Source organism: Telopea speciosissima, chromosome 1 (assembly GCF_018873765.1).
Source record: "Telopea speciosissima isolate NSW1024214 ecotype Mountain lineage chromosome 1, Tspe_v1, whole genome shotgun sequence".
Classification (NCBI taxonomy): Eukaryota; Viridiplantae; Streptophyta; class Magnoliopsida; order Proteales; family Proteaceae; genus Telopea; species Telopea speciosissima.
In genome coordinates this window covers 14,883,291-14,903,796 of record NC_057916.1, presented here as the reverse complement: position 1 = coordinate 14,903,796, position 20,506 = coordinate 14,883,291, and the positions used below count along the sequence as shown (strand labels likewise).

Below are 20,506 nucleotides of genomic sequence, written 5' to 3'. Positions count from 1 at the left end.
CCCTTTGCAAAGGTATTCATTGGCGCCTTCAATCGACTTTGGTTGCTTATCCCATTCATAGTTCAAAATCTCATTTCCGTTAAAACGAAACGGGCGAAATACCGAAATTTCGCCGAAACAATGTATTTTTTTGTGAGTTTTGCTTGGCCATTTCGGGGGGTAACGGCGGAAATGAACTAAACGAAATGACCGAAATTTCAATGAAACCGTGCATTTTTGTGACTGAAATGAGCGAAATTTTAACCAAAAAGAGCAAAATTTCGGCGCAGCGATGTTGATTCTGTGTTTCGCCTCCTATTTAGTCTCAAACATGTCAAAATAAGCGAAATTTCGGCAAGTTTTTGAACTATTCCCATTGATCCATTTATTTCTACCTCAGATCTTCCATCTTCCTTCAATGGCTTTGCTTTGTCCTTGTCTGACCATTTTGTCCCTAAAACCTATCAAGAGACACCTCAACCTGATGAAAATCAGCTATGGACGTAGAAATGGATGCTCCACTGAGTAGACAAACATGAACTCTGGTTGATTTATCTCCAAGTAAGGATCTCGTGAAGTGTCGTTGGGTATATAACATTAAGTATAAGCCTGATAGATCTGTTGAGTGGCTTAAAGCTCACTTGGCGGCTAAGGGCTATACTCAGACTTATGGTGTTGACTAATTTGAGACGTTTTCTCTTGTTGCGTGTTTCAACTCTATTCATGCACATAACTCCTTGGCATAGTTGTTAGGGCATCATCTAGGCGCCTTGGTCACGTTGTTAGTGTCCCCTTGGATCGCTAGACGCCATGACAACTATACTCCTTGGCTATTAATTTTGAGTGCCTTTATATCAGCTTGACATTAAGAATGCTTTTTTATATATTTATTTGCCTGAGGTATATATGGAGCAACCTCTTGGGTATGTTGTTTAGGAGGAGAATGAAAGGAAAGTATGTAGATTTCACAAGGTAAATTACAGTCTGAAACAGTCACCACAAGCTTAGTTTGATAAATTTTGCAAAATTGTTACTGGTTGTGGTTTTACACATTGCTATTCTGATTACTTAATGTTTGTTTGTCATTAGGATTCTAGGGTGATAGTTTTGGAGGTTTACGTTGATGATATTATCATTTCTGGTAATGATTTGTCTAGAATTGAAGATGTCAAAGTCTATTTGCAGCATCACTTTTCAGATGAAAGATTTGGCTGCTCTCAAGTATTTTATAGGCATTGAAGTTGTTCAAAGTAAAAATGGTATTAGTCTTTCTCAGAGGAAATATGCGCTTAATCTTGTATCTGAGATTGATATGTTAACCTCTAAGCCTGTTGATACTCCCATGGGTCCTCATTAGAAGCTTTCTAAACCTATTGATACTCCCATGGGTCCTCATCAGAAGCTTGTGGCGTATGATGGTAAAGAGTTTGCAGACAAGCATCAGTGTTGAAGGTTGGTCGGCAAGCTTATTTAGTTCACTGTGATAAGGTCAGACATCATTTGCAGTCAAGGTTTAAAGTATCATTATCAAGTATCGCATTGAAAGGGACACAAGACACTAAAAACAAGCATGGAAATGGTCAAGAAACGAATGGAAATGCTTAGGATACATGCATAATACAGTTTTAAAGCATTTAACACTATGGGTTTTTCTTCCCTGTCACTATGCCTATTGAAGTATAAAGCTTCACTATTTGTCACATGGCAATACATGGATTCATCATGTGATCGAGGACCAGGCAAGCATCTCATTGGTACAATTTCAGCTTAAAATGAGTAGAGGAAGTAGCTAAATTACAAAAAGATGCCATTTTTTATTTTATATTCATCTTCATTTGATGGCATTTTGGTAATTTTACTAAAACCTTGAATCAAAGTTGGAGCAACTTCCTTGCTTACTTTGGACTAAAATTTGGTCATTGAGATGTACGTGCCATGTACTGCCAAGTGGCAAATAGTGAAGTGGTATACATCACTATGCATAGTGACGCCTAGAAGGACCCAAATAAGTATTATGTAAAATACATCGTGTATAAAAAGAAAACAAAGTACGACGAGACAAGTGCATTCATCTGATTATGTAAAACTGATGAGGTTTCTTAGATGTACTATACCAAAAAAATATGTTATTTTCAGTTTGGGGAAGATTTAGAGTTTAGTTGCACACATCATTGCAAAAAAAATTTAGTTTGATGCAATCATTCAAGTTGTTTTTCGATCCTTGTTTGCAAGCTGCTTAATCCCCAAATGATGATGAAATCAACAATACTATAGTCTTTTTTACCAGTAGAAGCAAGGAATCAAGTTGATTTTGCCCCCAAAAAAAAAATGATTAAAATGCCTTATAAAAGCTCTTAGCAAGTGTTTTGCAGCCCAAATTGTGTTCTATAGTTTATTTTTTTATTTTACATTATTTGGAAAAGGTGTTCTATAGTTTATAAGAATATATCAATAGGTATCAACCATATATCAACCATATCGGGGCATGTATCGACCCGATACAGTCGATACAATTTGTTTAGGTATCATATCGGTATCTTAAAGTTAAGATTTGTCGATTATATCGGTGGATACGGTAGGATATTTAAAACCTTGTTTATCATGGGTGTTATAAGCCAATTCATGGAGACACCTAAGTAGTTTCATTGAAAGGCTGCATTGCACGTCTTATTTTATGGTATCTTAAGGGTGCCCCAGGAAAGGGTCTCATTTACAAACCTGAGGTAGATCAGAAGTCCATGCGTAGCCGCAGAGCCCCCAAACCAGCCTAGTATCATTGTGGGATTCAACTGCTGTGGGAGATAGCCTCGTCTTCTGATGTGGCGTGTTTTTGTTGGTTTGATGGAGCATCTCATAAGGCAGCCCAGTCCAGATTGCGTGGAGATTAAAGGGAAGATTTTGTGGGCCCCATTGGGTCCTTGTGTGATTGAAGAAACTGTGGAATATTTATCAGATATTGTGGGTTTCATTCTGGCCTTTTTTGTGGAGAGATTTCAGGAGTGGATTGCTCCTTGCGGTAGAAGGATAGAAGATCTAGTGGGTGGGTCTCATACGACAACTTGTGTGGAGGATATTCTTAGTGTAGCTGCTGATTTGCGTGGGAAGATCTTTTCAAGAAGATTTTAGTAGCTTTAGTTTCTACTTTAGTTAATACAAGATATTAAAAAGATTTCAGTTCCTAGATCTTAATTGAATTTCAGTTTCTATTTTGAATTGTAATTAGTTTCTATTTAGTAGCTAGGAGTTATGAGTCGGTTTTATTCTTGTTTCTAGTTTAGGAAGTTTTAATTTCCTTCGATTGTAATCTGTACTCCCTACGCAATAGATGATTTCTGAAGTTACAAATAAAAGTGAAGGCTGTATTTCAGCCTCCAACGATTTGAGTGAAAAAAACCTTATGCCGGTTTTTCTGTGAGAGACGGTTCCTGTGAGAGGCAGGTATGGTGAGAGGCCCCTCCTATTATCCTTCTTCTCTATTTTCTGTTTTATACTTTACTTTGTATTTTAGTTTTCTCTGCAATTGAGTGATTTTGTGAGGTATCGAAGCTACTGTAGAGGTGATTCTTAGCTGCTGAATGTTTCTTATATATTCTGTGGTGTACTGATGATTGGAAGACTACATCTACCCTGCGACACCCTGGTTCTGAACTTTCTGGAAAGCCCCATTCATTGGTCTGCTCTGAGTTATTAACTCTCCCATATTCCATTCAAGTATTATGTTATTTGGTCACCACAATTCTGGTCTACTGTAGGCATGTTAGTGTTGATCCTTTTCAGCCAAGCCAGCCCTACATTAAAACCTCATGGACATGTTAGTCTTGTTGGTTACTTTGATTATGACTGAGCTGGTACTGAAGGTGATAGGAAGTCTATCATTGGTTACAGTACATTTGTTGTTGGTAATCTTGTCACTTGGAGGAGTAAAAAACAGACTACAGTGGTGAGATTTAGTGTTGATACTGAGTATAAAGCTATGGCTCACACTGCAGCTGAGTTGATGTGGTTAAAGTGTTTTTTTCAAGAACTTGGTTTTCCAACTAATAAGCGTATTGACATATGTTATGATAATCAGATATGCCAGTAATCCTGTCTTTCATGAAAGGACTAAGCACATTGAAGTTGATTGTCATTTTGTGCGAAATGCTGTAATGATGAAGGTGATCCCCACTCCGTTTGCCAGCTCTGCTCAACAACTTGGTGATTTGTTTACCAAAGCCTCGTTTAAAAGTGTATTTCTCCACAGTTGTTCCAAGCTGGGCATGAGTGATATTTATGCTCCAATTTGAGGTCGAGGGTTAAGAGTAACGTGCTAAAGGAGGTAATTCTAGAATAACTTGTATCCCATAGGGTCTTATGTGTGTCATATAAATTAAGGGTATATTGTTAATTCTTCTGTTTTATTGCTACAAATACAAGGGTTACTGCTACTGATTGGGTGTCTAGCTATTCTTTCCAATCACCAGCTCATTTTTCTCTTCATTCTTTTGTTCTTTTCTCTTCTTCTAGATAGTACTGCCAGTTGTTCTAGATCTGAAACTGTCATAAAAATGAATCTTGCTGCTGCTCTTTCATGAGGCTCACTCAAAAGGCTTTAGCAAATCTGTATTTTTTGGGTTCCCATCCTCGAGGGTCATCAGGGTATGAGATGGGATCACATTTTGACAACTAGTGCTATATAATTCATACGGATTACTAATTGATCGGGGTTTTATACAAGTAGCTATTGTATGATCACCTCCATGCATGTTTCTAATTTGGGCTATGACGAGGGTGGCCTCATTTTCCTTGTTTTGTCTGTGTTATATAGTCTGAAATTTTCCCACGCAAATCAACATATAGTCTGAAATTTTCCAGAGAATGAAAAAAAAAAAAAAGGAAAATCTTGCTTCTGGACCTAACCCAAATAATACAGGGGAGTGGCAAGACACCAATGTAACTCCATGCTGACTATATGGGAGTATGGGACCCACTACCTCCCAAGCCCCAATGAGGCCCCATATTATCAGCAGTACCAAATATAAGAGGAAAAGTTGATGATTTACCTATGGCAGGGTCCACCACATGAACGAACATTCATTTGCTCCTTTTCAGACAAGCTGTTGTAATATGTGCACTCAAAAACATGGACCATGGAACCACAGTGACACGATCGTTTAATAAGTGCTTTACAAGGGAAACAATCACCGACATGACATGGTAGCGGGCAAGGATGCGGGCATGCAGGCTTCCTTTCCTGAAAGAAGAAAATAAATTACAGCTGCAACTTACAAATTGCAGAAGATAGTACTTTCATATAGCCCAATGACAGTGGTATCAAGTTCCAGTTATTCCTCAACATACCCCAATCCAGGGGATGGAGAAAAGTAAGAACTGACCAAAAAGAAAAAAAAGGGGGGTGGGAAAATCAACAGAATTATCACCAGGATCAATAAAAGAATATAATCAAACCTTTTGGCAAGGAAGATCACACTCCTCACAGGACTCGCTCCTTTCATGCAGACCCAATATTGGCTGGCCCTTCAGAGCATGGCAAGTCTTAGTGCAATAATGATTGCCACAGCGAAGAAGGTTCCCACACAAGTTTTGACAGGCAAATGTTGTTCTATTCGAGCAGACCATCTGAAAAAATAATAATATACTTGCAAGTGAACTGAAATAAATGTCTATGAAATTAAGATCTCTCCCACCCCCCAAGACATACTCCCTCTCCCAAAAAAAAAAAAAAACAAAAAGAAAGAAAGTTGCAGGAAAAACCAACCATCTTCTCTGCTCCAATGTGTTGGCCAAGGCAGGGCCTCCAAACGAGTTCTGGACAAGGTGGACATGGTGACCCAGGGGAACTTCCAGTCGACTGATTTGACTTCTTTTTCTTCGGTTTCAATGTGAATTCTGGGTTGGGAGCAGGTTTAGGACCATGGCACCTGAATACAGAAACAACTACTAGATTAAATTGGAGCATAAAAAAAAAAGAAATTATGCTCCAAGCACGTTGAATGGCATTCATGAACTGGAAATTTTGCAACAAACCGAACCTTAATTTACAGTTATGGCCGCATGGGTATTCTTCCTCACACAGCAGCCGGCATGGAGGGCAAGCTCCATAATGGCATTTATGTGGCTGAAAAAAAAAAACAAGAAAGACAGGATTGGTGCAGTGCTCCTTTCATTGAGGTTTGCAATAAATTATGCATTAAATGCCAATTGTTATTTTGTAAAGTATTATCACATTGATAAAAGGATATCAAACACAACAAAATCACAAACCCACCAGATACCACAAGGGTATATTTGGATAAGCTTCTCGGTTTTTCCTTCTGGGGTTCTGAAAGCTCAGCTTTCAAAGAGGCAAAAGGTGGATTCAACCGAAAAAAATCAGTTTGGAATCTTTATCGCCAAATAGCAAGAAGCCCGGACACCTGCCCCCTTGTCTGCGCTTCTTGCGCTAAATGAAGGTGATCATTTCAAACCGAGCCCTGTGGTTGGATCCACCTTTTGGGCCTCTGGAAGCCCACCCAGAAGATTTCTCAAACATGCACTAAGTCATTTGTTACAAGTACATCCAAAAAAATACAGTTATCATTTAGTCACACAAGCATTTTCATGCCATGATTCTGAAATGAACCTGCACATCTAACATTTGCAGATATGCAGAGTTGAACCTTAACGAGGAAACCAAGGACCTCGTCAAGTAATGAGATTGTTCAAAGCACATACAGCAAAAGTTCTGCATTTACCTTTATGCTTCCTAACATAGACAATAGTGAGTAGTGACACCCTTTTTTTGTTTGGGTAACTGTAAATGATGGCGTCATTGTTTATCCATCTTCACATGTGGACAAGAAAATTTGTTAAACTCACTCAGCAAGTTAACGTAGGCTTTGTAGCAGGACTCAAAGCAACTACCACAACTATTGTTCTTCCCCCCTCCTTTGCCAGGATCAGTTTTCAGAGATTCATGTAGTCATACAACATTAGCACCTAAATAGATCATGGAAGCAACTGATGATACCTCATAGAAACCCTAGTAAATTTTCTTCATTAAGATTAGACGCCTTTGATTGCACCTAGAGCCGCATCAGATATCATCATACCCATAGTTCAAAATCTTGCCGAAATTTCCAAAATTTTGGCTAGGCCGAGACAAGATGCTATGTCGAAATGAAAATTTGCAATAATTTGGAAATTTTGATCTAAAAAACGCACCGTTTCGTCGAAATTTCGATTATTTCAGTCATTTCGTTTTGGTATTTCGGCATTTTACACCCCGAAATTGCCAAGCAAAACCCATAGAAGAAATACAATATTTCAGCGCTGAAATTTCGGTCTGGCCGAAATGGCCTTCCAAGACGAGATTTAATACTATGATTATACATTCATACCCTATTGGCAGCTTCCTTCCCCCAAAGGCATGACAAAGCTGAAATTTATTGGATATTCTTCGGATAGTCCAGGCCTATTGAGCATTGAAGGATCCATCCGATTACTTGATAGATAAGTTGCCACTTAATTAGGGACTGGACTCTAGCAGAGTGGAATTACTTCCATTGAAAGTTTAGTTGGAGTATATATGCACATCAAAGGTGGTGACTGAAGGTTTGAGCAAACATTGTAAGTTGAGGGTTATGGGCTTAAAAAGTAAAACCACAAATTAATTAGGGTTTCTAAAATAGCGAGAATGTGTGACAAACAAAAAGAATAAAGGAAAAGTACGAATTCAAATTATGGCATGTAGTGATAAGAGGTGGGGGTAGAATTTGAGGAGAAATAGATAGGAGAGGGTGGGATTAATGTCAAATCCAAATCACATGGAACTCTGCAGAATGCAATAATAGGATTAGAAAGTGGACTAGTAGGGAGAAGATGGCATTTATCATCAGTTGTAATGTACACAAGTACTACAACAAACAGTACTATGCTGAAGTTTGGGTTCAAACAGAATAATGCAGATCACATCCTATTTGTCAAACATAGGGAAGGCGATCATAGTTCTTATTGTCTATGTGAACAATATAGTAAGCACTGGTGATGATGAGGTAGAAATTTCTCTCCTAAAAACTCAGCTGGCAAGTGAATTTGAGACCAAGGAGTTGGGACACCTAAAATATTTCTTGGGAATTGAAGTAGCCCGACCCAACAAAGGGATCTTCATCTCTCAAAGAAAGTATGTCCTAGACCTTCTAGAAGAAACTGGGATGCTTGGTTCCAAACCTGCTGAATCTCCCATTGAAGTTAATCATCAACTCAGCAGCACCGGAGGTGATTCTGTATAGAAGAAACAGTATCAATGCCTTGTGGGGAGACTCATATAGCTCTCTCAAACCAGGCCTGACATTGCTTATGTTGTGGGGGTTGTCAATCGTTTCCTTCGTGACCCAAGGACTGCTCACCTTGAAGCTATGTGCAGAATTCTTTGGTACCTAAAATCAGATCCAAGAAAGGGATCTTGTTCTCAAACAATGGAAGCCTAAAGTTGGAATCCTTTACTGATGCAGACCATAGTTGTCAAGGCATCACCTAGGCGTCCAGGCGTCCAGGCGCCTTGGGTGCCTAAGCGGACGCCTTGTTGGTGTCGCCTTGATTTTGGGCCCTCTCCAATGCCTTGGGTTGACTAGACGCCGTGACAACCATGATGCAGACTGGGCCGGTTCCATTGACGAAAGATGCTCTACCTCAGGTTAGTGTACTTTCCTTGGATGGAATATTGTTACCTGGCAAAGCAAGAAACAACCTGTAGTCTCAAGATCTAGTGCCAAGGCCGAATACAGATCCATAGCTCAACGAGTATGTGAGCTCATTTAAGTGATCTGAAGTTAACTTCTGAGGGACCTATGAAGCTCTATTGCTACATGGCTGCAATCAGTATAGCTCATAACCCTATTCAACATGACAGGACCAAACATGTTGAAATTGATCGGCACTTCATAAAGGAGAGGATCAAAGATGGCCTGATCGGCAACTCCTTTTGTTACCACAGAGAACCGGCTGGCAGATGATTTTACTAAGGGCCTAGCTACTAAGTCCTTCCATCCTATCATTTCCAAGTTGGCATACGTTATATCTATGCACAACTTGAGGGGGAGTGTTCAAACATTGATCCGGTCCGTAATTGGTTCTGGTTCTTTTGATTCTTCTCTACGTAATGTCTAGATTCGATGTACCTACATTATGCACATGTTAAATATGCTAGATATGGATTGAGTCATCCTTAGCTAGCGTTCTATTTTTGTAATCATCTCAAATTATTGTAAATAAAGTGGCAGCCTCCGTCAATCTGACAAGCCAACAATCTCTCAACTCTCTCCTCTTCTCCGCTAAATTATTTTGTATTCAACTGAGAGATACCGATACATCTTCTTCCACTGTTAATATTGCTGTTTGATCAATAAAAGACTGTTCCGTTGATTCCCAACAGAAACTGGTATTAAAGATCCAAATCCAACCCTGCGGCACTGCTGTGTTGGTATTCTACTGCAGAAATCTTCAAGCCCCTGCAACGCAAGTTCTAGCCATCAACTTCAGTGCAAACTTTGGGAGTGTATTACTCTTCCTAGACTCTCCCTTCGATAGTGGTTTCAGACAAATTTCTTGGCAGGTTTTTCTTGTGGCTGTAAGTTGATATTTTCTTTCTATAGTTTCTAATTTTGTTCATGATTCATTGCACCACATCCAGCCATCAGTTGTGGACTTCTTGTTGATTTTCTGAAGTCTTATACAGTATCACAGCTCCTTCCCTCAACAGGAATTTGGGCTTCATCAATCGTCTGTTACTGCTGGCTTACTGTTTAGCCATTAGTTTTTATTTTGGGCTTTGATCTGTAACTTCTGTTCAAGTCATTAGTTGGAGAAGACAATTTAAGGGGATCATCTTATAACTGAGACCTACTGTTACTATCAATTTGAGGGTATCCTACCCTAGGACTTTTGAGTTACATGTTGTTTATAAATTTGACAGCAAGCTATCATACAATGTAGGCCTGCTGTGGTTGCCAATCCAACCATTGGATTGTGTCCATACTTTGGGGGTATATTACTGTTATCGTACCCTTGCTGCTGATTTATTTTTAGGTCTGATCTGAGGGATCTCCTGAATATTGGGTACCTGTCATTAAACTGGGTCGAATACTTTATGAAATGGGTGGAATATATGAAATTGTAGCCAGAGAAGCTATTTCAATAGCTGCATCCAAAATGCCCATACGAACCCAATTCGTTATTGCGGGATAGGGTTGCCAAGCTACTCGACCGGTTATGAAATAGCTCGACTGAAGGAGAAGATATAAGCGAATATAGCTATCTAACGCTCCCTGTCAACGTTCTTCCGCCCCCTATAGACGTAAAGGTGTCGACTCCACAGGGCTAGAATGAGCTAGTATAACCTGGGGAGCTGGAATGACTGAACCAACTGGAGCTAGACCTTCTCACTCTTTCTTCATTCCATAACGTATTACTCTGTTCTATTCCGTACCGCAGGATCAGTAAGAAATCCATCTATGTCTAAAAGGGGGGTGACATATTAAAGGCCCTATATTGCTGTACATTAGTACCCATTAGTCCAACTTGTGGGTTGGGTGTTTGTTTACTATTTCGTGAACCTATCCCTATCAAATTGATGAGGGTTATTAATGGACTGATTTCTTTGAGATAATACAATTCATGGATTGACATACCAATCGGTAAAAAAAAACATAAGATGAATTAATGAAAAATAAGAATCCTAATCAGATTCTAGCTTCAAAACATATTAAGATATAAAAAATAATCAAGAAGTCAATAGAACAGATCAAGAACAAATAAAATTGCTGACCTAGTAGCATAAATAAAAAAATAATCAAAAGCAAGAAATGAATTTGAAACCTCAACAGCATCACAGATTCACATTATTAACCATCTGTGTATTAACGAAAAACTGAATACGTTGTTTTTTGGCTGTGCCCATGCATGCTGGATACCGATACAAGTATCCACACGACCAAACATTTCATTTACCTTTTTTAAAGGAAAGAAAAGCGGGACAGAGAAAGGCGAGGGAGTAAGGTCAGATTGCCAGCAAAAAGAAAACAAAATTATATATAGTCCCATGTAGAGGAAACATAATCATGTAAAGGTATTGACATCTCACTAAATACCATAGTTGTCACAGCATCTAGGCAATCCTAGGTATTAAAGCAAGGGAAAAATCAAGGCGACACCAACAAGGCAACCAGGCTCCCTTCCAGCAAAGGGTTACTGGATGCCTAGGTGACACCTTGACAACTATGCCAAATACATTCCATTTCTTGCATCCTGCATTCCTGCCTGAACTTCTCATTGCAATCGAATCCAAGACCTGTATATGGGATGGCAGGCAACTTAGAAAAACAAGCAATTCTTCCACTTTGGATCTGTTTTAGAAATAGCCTTTGCAAATAGTAGCTTTAGACTGCTTGAGTTTTGTGATTTGTATATAGTCTTGGGGGATTCAGGCTGCCAATTTAGAGGGCTCTACTCCATCATTTCTTGATATTCCTTCTCAATAAAAAAAAACCATTATTTATCAAAATGAAAATCAAGTACCTTGCAATTTGATCTATGCCTGCATAAAGGAGATATAGAACAAGGTTTGGGACATCTAGGAGGCTTCTGTTCCACTTCAGTCCCACATGGAACCTAACAAGGAATGAATGTTAAAGATGCATGAGTGCTACAAGAAGTATGGCTAGGTAGAAACTATGAAAATGAAACAATTTCAAGATCATTTATAAAAACACATACTTTCAAAACAAGCAACAATTAACTTTGGCAAAAATGCATGGATAACTTGTCAATGAAGTGAGAATGCATCAATTTATACTATAAAATCATAATAACAAGCAAGCTCGGTTCAACAAGAATGCCCTTTTATCAAAGAATCTTGCAGTGACAACACCAAATCATAATTCATAAGTGCTATTCACAAATAATCAATGCACAAGTTGTGACTGAACAGTTTCATGAGGAAACTGATGCAGATTCATCACCAAATAGGGCTTGTTTCTTTGGGAATAAGTCTAGGGTTGGGTTACATATATGTTGGGCCTTTGATCCCATGGGTTTCTAATGTAATAGGCCACTTTTATGGGCCTAAAATATGGGTATATAGGTTGCATACGGAATTAGCCCAATACTTAGTTTATTTTGATGTTTTTTAATTGAACCGGTTCAAATTGGTTGCATCCAATTGGTTCAATTTAAGTGATCATGTGACTTGGTTAAGTGGTCATGTGACAACTTAAGTGATCATGTGATGTAAGTTGGGCTGGATTAGGACTCTATAAGTCCAGCCATGTTTTAAGTCTATTTCTTTTAGTGTTTTAGTTTCCTAGTTAGTTTAAGTTGCCTAATAGGTAAGGGATAGGGTTAGGCCATTCCTTTTTAGTGTCTAAGTCTATTTTTGAGTCTTCTATATAAGTTTGTAAGGGAGGCCAGCATTACATACGAATTTGATTAATAAAAATTAGCTTTATGCTTGCTGCCATTGCTGCTGCTCTTTGTGAGTGTATATCCTTGTGGATCTCAAGGTGGTGAAGGGTAGGTGGACTCCTGCGACTCCTTGCATTGTGAAGATCGGGAGGTTTCTTCAAGTTATCAAGCTGCTACCATTGTTCTCTGCAATCCAATAAGTTTGAACCTGCTATTTGTTTTTAAACCTTCTTCTACCAGCCTTTATCTTCCCTTAGACCTAATCCACATTCCCCTCCATCCATCAAGCCCTAATCTCCATTAAACCTGCAACTCCTACCTCAACTAGGACTCCCTCATAACTCCAGATTTAGCCATCAATTTCGAACCCTACTTCCAGCCTATATTTCCCAAACATCTCCCTACATTCGACCTTAAACCTAGCCCTTAGTCTCTAGTACAACCCCTCCATTCCCCCACTCCATTAAAACCCAAAATCTGCAACTGAATTCTGTCCAGAATTGCAGAATTTTAAAACCTTCCCAAATCCAATTATTTTTATCCCATAATAACCCCCTAGACCTGCATATTAAAGTCATATAAGACCCATTCTCAAATTCCCATCCTAAACCCTAGAATTAACCTAAATCCTAGTGCTGTCCATTCGAACCAGCAACCCCTTTTGCGATTGATCCTGTTGTCTGGCTCCTAGTAGATCGCCTACCTATCTAGGACTACATTAGAAACATTTTCAGATTCATCATGAACACGTCCAAGACTCTAAATAAAAAATGACATGTTATGGCAAGTTCTGAAACACGTAACTGATGCAAAGCAGGACCATGAATTGATATGCTAACAGGCCTGCAAGATGCCTCCGGTGGGTCCAGTAACCATCTTGGAATGAGGAACGAAGTGATGCATTTTTAGTATGGTAGTTCAGTCATTAGTTTTGGGCTGTATTTAATTTTTCTGGGGTTTAAAGTATTGTATCGTATCAGGCAGTATTGGCCGATAAGTATCGGTATCAAAAGGCCTCAATATGATACGGTATCAAATGGAGTTTTGAATGGAGTTTTGACCTAATTTTGATCTCTAATTGAAATCTATAATCAGATTGGATTTATCTAATGTTTCTATGTTTACACCTATGTAAATTACACTGTTTTTAACCTAATGCATTACCTAGAAGTCTATAACATCTGATGGGAGCGAAACTTAGATTAAATTCTGGCTAACTACATTGAAAACCTATTCTGTTTAGGGTTAAATTCTGGTGTTCCCTACATAAAAAACCTATTCTGTTTTAGGGTTAAATTCTGGTTTTCCCTACATCAGAAACCTATTCTGTTTTAGGGTTTTGGGACTAGAGTTGGGATCCAAATCGCAGGACCCAATGTAGGTCAGATTAGGAAGAGATTTTGGGGTTTTGTTGGCCTACCTAGGAGTGAAACTCGATTCTGATTTGGACCCATTCTGAGGTCGTTTGCTGTTGCGATTGAGAAATCTCCTTTTTCTTTTGTCTTTTGTGGCAGATTTGAATTTTTCCACAATTACCTTAATTCTGTCCAAAGTTTATGAACAAGATTTGGGGGGGGGTGTTAGTACTACCTAGTGTGATTTTCTACCAAGGTTTCAGCCTATTTTGATTTGTGGACCTTATGCTGACTTTTTGGGGAAGTAGGGTACTGTTTGGTTTGTGGATTAGGTGATCAATAAGGAACGCTTTATAATTGCAAATAGTGACTTTTCGGAAACTTGGAACTCAGAGAGTGGGGATAACACATTTGCAGACTAAAGTAATTGGATGATAGTGAGTGTAAACCACGTGTGTGCGTATAGTATGCTTGACTTGTGTTTTATATGGAATGTTTGTCATTGAATGTGATATGCTAAATTATGGTGATTTGCATTGTCTATGTCGATGTATTGTGATTTAATAGTGATAAAGTGTGCCTTGTGATTGTGTAAGTAAATTCTAGTGATGATGAAATTTGTGTGGTGATTGAGAAAGTGGTTTTGGGATCTTACTTGTGTAATTTTGGGGGTATTACCTGTGTTTTCACTTGGTGTAATTTTAAAAGTGTGATTGTTAAAGAGTGTTTACAAGTGTGGGTGTTAAAGAGTTGTAAGTGATGCAAGTGGTTGAGGGTAAATAGACTGCCCCGTGCCGGTGGAGAGTCATAGCCACCAAAGAGGTATTCCGTGAAGCCGTAGAAATCATACCCACTATGCACAAATGAGTTGTCTATGGTGTATAATTAGTCACAGAGTAGGTGACAACAGTAAGTGATTGTAAGTGATTGTATGGGGCCGTGTTTCCTCTTGTGTTATGGGTGGTGTCAACCTGTTTCCCTTTGTGCCGGCTAAAGTGACAAAAAGGGTGACTTCAAATAACATAGTTCTATTGAATGTGTTGGGTTATCAAGCAAGTGTTTTATCGAGTAGTGTTGTTTTGAGAAAATTTAAAAAGTGTTTGATTTAATTGTCGTGAATGTTTGGTTGCTTTTTGTTGTGTTGTACTCTTGCTATTTTCTGTCTGACTAGGCTGTTGAGCTCATCCCATTAATTTTGACATTACAGAGGAATAGAATGGAGGTACCGGTTGCAGCGGAGTTCAAGGGCGACTCAAAGTTTTCTTTTAATTTGTTTTTATGTCAGTAGATGGACGTAGTAGGGAGCTACCTTAAGTAAATTCTGATAGAGTGATTTGAAGTTTAAATCAAGGACATACCTTAGATTGCCACCAGTAGGCACATTCTAGGATTTAAGATTTATGATTTAATTATTTTTGTTGAGACTTGAATTTGATGAGTTTGTTTATGCATGATTTTGTGAGTGTTTGTCGATCGTTGATCAGTGCCCGTGAGGGCTGTACCTTTACCTGTATCTGGGTTTGGGTCGTGACAGAAACTCTTTTTTTATTGCTAATTTTCTGTTTACATATGAAGGAGAACATAAAAGATAAGGGAAGAAGAAGAAAGGGATATAGAAGGGGAATAGGATCAGCTATCTCAGCCCATCATCCTCTCACCCACGGTATCTCACCGTTGCTGCATCTCACAGCTTCATCAATAACTCTTTTTTCTTCAATCTTTGTCTCCTTTTTCTGTTCAGCCGCATATTTATTTATAATAACCAAATTACAAAAGCAACCCAATCCTAATCTAAGTAAGAAACTAAAACCTTTAAAATAGAAACTAGACTCTAACTAGGATTCCTAACCGAACTAGTATTCCCAATTAGGATTACAACTCAAATAAGAAACTAAATAAGTATTTAATAATAAAAATAACACCAAAAATCAACTACCTAAGCCAGCAGTCCATATCAGCCCCAAAATTACTGTTTGTGTGAACAGTCGCTTTTGGGGCATTTTTCAAGTGAACTCTGAACAGTAACTTTTTTTCATACTCCAATCTACATCACATACAAGATGAGGTCTCATGGTGTATGATCTTTGCAGACAATATTGTTTTGGTAGAGGAGACAAAAGCAGGGAATAATGCCAAAGTGGAACTATGGAGAACAGATTTAGAATCGAAAGGTCTAAAGATAAGTAGACAAAAACCGAATATATGGTGTGTAACTTTAGCAGCTCTGGGACGGATAATGAGGCGGTGAATACGGATGAGAGGGAGATCCCGCAAAGTGATCACTTTAGATATCTAGGATCAATCATAAACAAGGAGGGCAACATAGATGATGATGTTGCCCAAAGGATTAAAATAGGGTGGATGAAGTGGAGAGGTGCTAGAGTTCTGTATGATCGGCGTATCCCTTTAAAGCTTAAAGGAAAATTTTTTAGAACTGTCATTAGACCAGCTGTTATATACGGTGCGGAATGCTGGGCTGTGAACAAGTGTCATTTAAATAAACTTGGTGTTGCAGAGATGAGGATGTTGAGATGGACGTGTGGGAAAACTAGGAAGGGTAGAGTAAGGAATGACCATATTAGAACTGGGTTGGGAGTTGTTGTATTAAGTTGGGATAAGGCTTTAATGTTGTTGTTATTGTATTGCACTTGCTTTGCATTACGTACATAATCTTCTCTAAAAATAAATAAACAAACACAAGGTAATTATTATCAACTAAATCATTCTCCTCAAAGAAGTGACATGGCATAACCATCTGTTATAAGAAGCTAACCCCTTTTTTTTTTCCAGCTAAGCACACATTGAGAACTTATTGTGAGGACTTTGGGGGGTTTAAAACAAATACATAAAAGTCCATGAAGCTATCACAGCATCTGCAACTCCAATAGCGTTTTCACATCTCCCCATCATTTGAAAAGAACTTGCAAAGGGTAGTGGAACATGGGGACCTAATGTAAAGTTCATCATGAACTCCATTCAAGATATATGTCTGGACTTAGAAATCTGTGCATAACGACATTATTTCTGCACAACCAAGCCACCCAACTTTATAATGAGACCTGTGCAAACATAATTACCACAACTTCAATAGAAATACACTGAGAAACTTCCAAGAACTCTAAACAGTGTTACAGGTTTGATAAAAATAACTAAAAATTATCAACCCCAAATAATGCGGCCAAGACAGAAAGACAGACATAGCTGGCAAATGGCAACAGTAACAAAATAGGGCAATACCATAAACTCACCTCAAAGTGTGTCTCCCCACAGAAACATGAAATAGTGACCATTATTGGGCAAGGAGCACAGGCACCTCTGCAAGAAATGCCAACTGAGTAAAATAAATAAAATTTACCTATCAATAGATTGATGAACCAAATAAGATATAGACTATCAAGAAGCTCAAAATATGAATAAAATGCTACATCCTAGGCAAAGGAGACCGGTCAAGGGAAACTGTGGAGTCTTGTCCTCCCAAATTTCCCAAATTTTGGAGTAAGGTCACAATGGCTGATGAAACAAGTTACCAAATTCCACTATAGACATATCCTCAACTTTTTGTGCTACCATTTGAGAATGTCACCTATGACTATACTACTTTGCATGAAACTCCAACACGAAGGACAAAATTTTAGGATGGAAAGAAGTTATGAACAATATGATTAAGGAAATTCAGAAGTATCCCAAGCACTGAGTAAAACAGTGAAAACTAGAGATAAACCCCAGGCCTCTAAAGAGCAGACTCTACCTTTATAGGGTATCAGGATCATCACAAGAGATGTATGGCTACTAAGGGAATCAATCAAGGAACTAAAATTTGGCAGCTCTAGCTCTAAAAGAACCTTACATGCCAAAATTCCAAAGATCATAAAGGAAAAACATGACAACTATGGAATGAGGGCAATAGACAGTGGAATTATATAAGTAAGCATAAATTTCCCTCACCATGTGTCCTCGTAAAAACAAACACTATACCTTGTGCCATATAGAATAGGGGAAAAGACAGGTCATGGATGTCCAATAGGAAATGGTAAAACGGTAAGGGGGGTCTAACTTTTAAGTTCAAGAACCAAGACACTCATATGCATAAAATTTTATGCAATTATATGATGGCTATTGGTGACAAATGGATGGATTATTATTTTTTTCCATTTTTTTCAGTCTGTATTATATCCTTAATACAACAACAACAACCACAAACTCAGCCTTTTCCCAACTAAATGTATTATATCCTTAATATTTCAATAAATGACAAATTTTATGAGTCACAATCTGGATTCTGGATCGACTGAATCCCATCAATGTGGCCAGTTACACAGGAAAAAAGTACAGTACAAAGGCCACAAAGAACTCAAATTCATGGCTGATCCGAAGCTAAAGCTAATGCTAATGCACTAATGCAAAGCAAAAAACCTTGACTCACATATGGAACCACGTAAAAGTACAATGAAGACTGATGAAAAGTACCTGTGGCATGGAGAAGGGCATTTATGGTTATTGCACCGCAGCTTCCTGCCACAAATCTGAAAATTTGAAATTTTAGGTTCACTTCTATGTGCTTAAACACATCATCAAAACAAGAAACCTTGGGAGAATCATGACATACACCTCTGAACAAGGTGGGCAGTCCCCATCACAGCAGCGACGCCTGCAAGCATGGCGACCACAATCTCGTACTCTCTGACATTTCCTTTCACAAGCCAAATCTTGATAGCAAGGAACCTATACTAGATTCAGTCTAAAGTCGTGCATTTTAAGCTGAAAACAACATCATATTCACCGCATAAATAACAAGATTAACAAAAAGGAAATGTCAATCCACACCTCTTTCTTCAAGCTCCCGCACCGGCAAGATTTCATCACAACCGACCTGCAGGTCTCAAGGCACGGACCACGGTGACACCGCTCAGGACATCTATGATGACCACAGCCCAGCATCTTACCGCAGGTTGAACCGCACGTTGGAGCTGCAACATCACAAGCCATCCCCTCGTAAACCTTCTTCCCACAGGGACATGTTCTCTTCCCCTGAAGTGGGCAGGCTCCACAGGGACCCGAGTGACATCCCTCACCACAGAAATGCTTCCCACACCCCAGCAACCTCTCACAAGGATTCCCACACCGAAAATTTCTCTCAAAGCACTCCCTCTCCTCCTCCGTCTTCTCACACCGGCATCGATAGATCCCTCTCGCCCGACAAGGAGGGCACGAACCCTCATGGCAAACCTCAGAGCACCTGTGAATCCCACAATCGAGAAACTTCGAGCAAACGCCACTACAGGAGAAATTCTTGAATCCACAACGCCGAACATCCTCGACAGCCCCGCAAAAGCAACGGCTCTTTACGAGTTTCGGACACGAAGGGCAAGGACCCGGATGGCACAACAATAAGCATTCATGGCCGCAATTGTACTTGAGAGGCCTACCACATATCTCACCGCACGAATGCGGCAGAATCCAAGGATCGCTGGGGGGATTCTCTAATTTGCCGCAGAAACAAAAATAGGTTTTGGGAATTTGGGATTTGGTGTACTCAACCCTGCATTTAGGGCAATTCCAGAGAGAGGATTCAAAGGCATTGGCTGCAGCTACAGGGAAGTGTTCACGAGATAGACGAGTGAGGGCGCGTTCGGCTGCGAGATCGGAGGCTTGACGAGCCCAGCTTTGGATGCAGAGAAGGTGGAAGACGGCGAAACAGCCAGAGCTGCATGACCATGTGGGATGAGAAAGCTTGATTCTCTCGAGGCAGATTAGGCAGGAGAGTGCACCGGATCGAGACGAGGTAAGGAAAGCTTGGATCTTGGAGAGATCAGGCGAAGAACGACCGGTGGTCTGGAGATAGGATTTAAAAATGGTGTCTGAGAGGTCGGTATGGCGGATCTCGTCGGCCTCCGTGACGCTATTCTCGGAATCGGCATCGGAGTCCGACGATAGTGACTCCGGTAACACGCGTTGCTTCGTTGATGCCATGGAGGAATTGTTGGCGAACTGGTTATGGCAGTTGTCCTTTGGTTTATAGTACGAATTTCATAAGAGAGAAGAGCTCCCCGCCGAAACTTGAGCGTTATAGTTTACGTTACGGACCGAGTTGAGTTCATATCTTCACGCCCATCTTTGTACTTGCGGTTGGATGGAATCTAAGGGCAGTTTCGGGCTTAGAGCAATATGGGGAGAAATTATGACCCTCGATTCATTTTCTCCTTACGTTGTCTCAGTGTCTTTCTTTGCCAAGTGGTCACGGATTTCACTCTGGAAAGAGTCTCTCTCCCAAATCAGAGGTAAGGCTGTGCACATTCTAAGGGTGTCAATTATGTACTAATATCGTATACCGAAATCTTTACCATATTATCGGTACCGTATCGTACCAAAAATATTTGGTATCGTACCTATATGAAAAGATGGTATCGTATTCGGTATGATAAGATATCGGTATGATGGTTGAAACTGTTGGTACGTATCGATATGGTACCAAATTATCGAATATGGTATCGTACCAAATTATCCAATACAATACTATACCAAATTATCGAATACGATACTATACCGAATTAAAAGACCCTTTTACCAAATGCTAAAAGAGATACTACTCACCTTCCCTGACCATGACGGTTCTATGAAGAGTCAAAACAGAGAAAGCCCAAAAAAAAAACACTTCTAGAGGAATTGTTATCCCATGAGGTTCGTCGATCGGTACGGTTGTGCGGTTCCTCACATAGGGGGGTTGAAATGACCAT

The 20,506-nt window shown here is 39.4% G+C and overlaps 1 protein-coding gene across 1 annotated transcript in view; it reads right to left on the bottom strand.

The window, feature by feature from the left end:
• LOC122648936 (NF-X1-type zinc finger protein NFXL2) overlaps positions 1-19,759 on the bottom strand; it is a 40,911-nt gene extending 21,152 nt beyond the window's left edge. The window contains exons 1-9 of the mRNA XM_043842257.1: positions 18,597-19,759; positions 18,381-18,494; positions 18,240-18,295; positions 17,021-17,087; positions 11,533-11,625; positions 6,012-6,097; positions 5,738-5,900; positions 5,428-5,598; positions 5,022-5,212 (exon numbers count right to left, since the gene is read on the bottom strand). Of these exons, the coding sequence (XP_043698192.1) occupies positions 5,022-5,212; positions 5,428-5,598; positions 5,738-5,900; positions 6,012-6,097; positions 11,533-11,625; positions 17,021-17,087; positions 18,240-18,295; positions 18,381-18,494; positions 18,597-19,742 (2,087 nt within the window). The 5' untranslated portion in view covers positions 19,743-19,759. The remainder of the gene's footprint in view (positions 1-5,021; positions 5,213-5,427; positions 5,599-5,737; positions 5,901-6,011; positions 6,098-11,532; positions 11,626-17,020; positions 17,088-18,239; positions 18,296-18,380; positions 18,495-18,596) is intronic.
• Between the last annotated feature and the right edge of the window lie 747 nt (positions 19,760-20,506).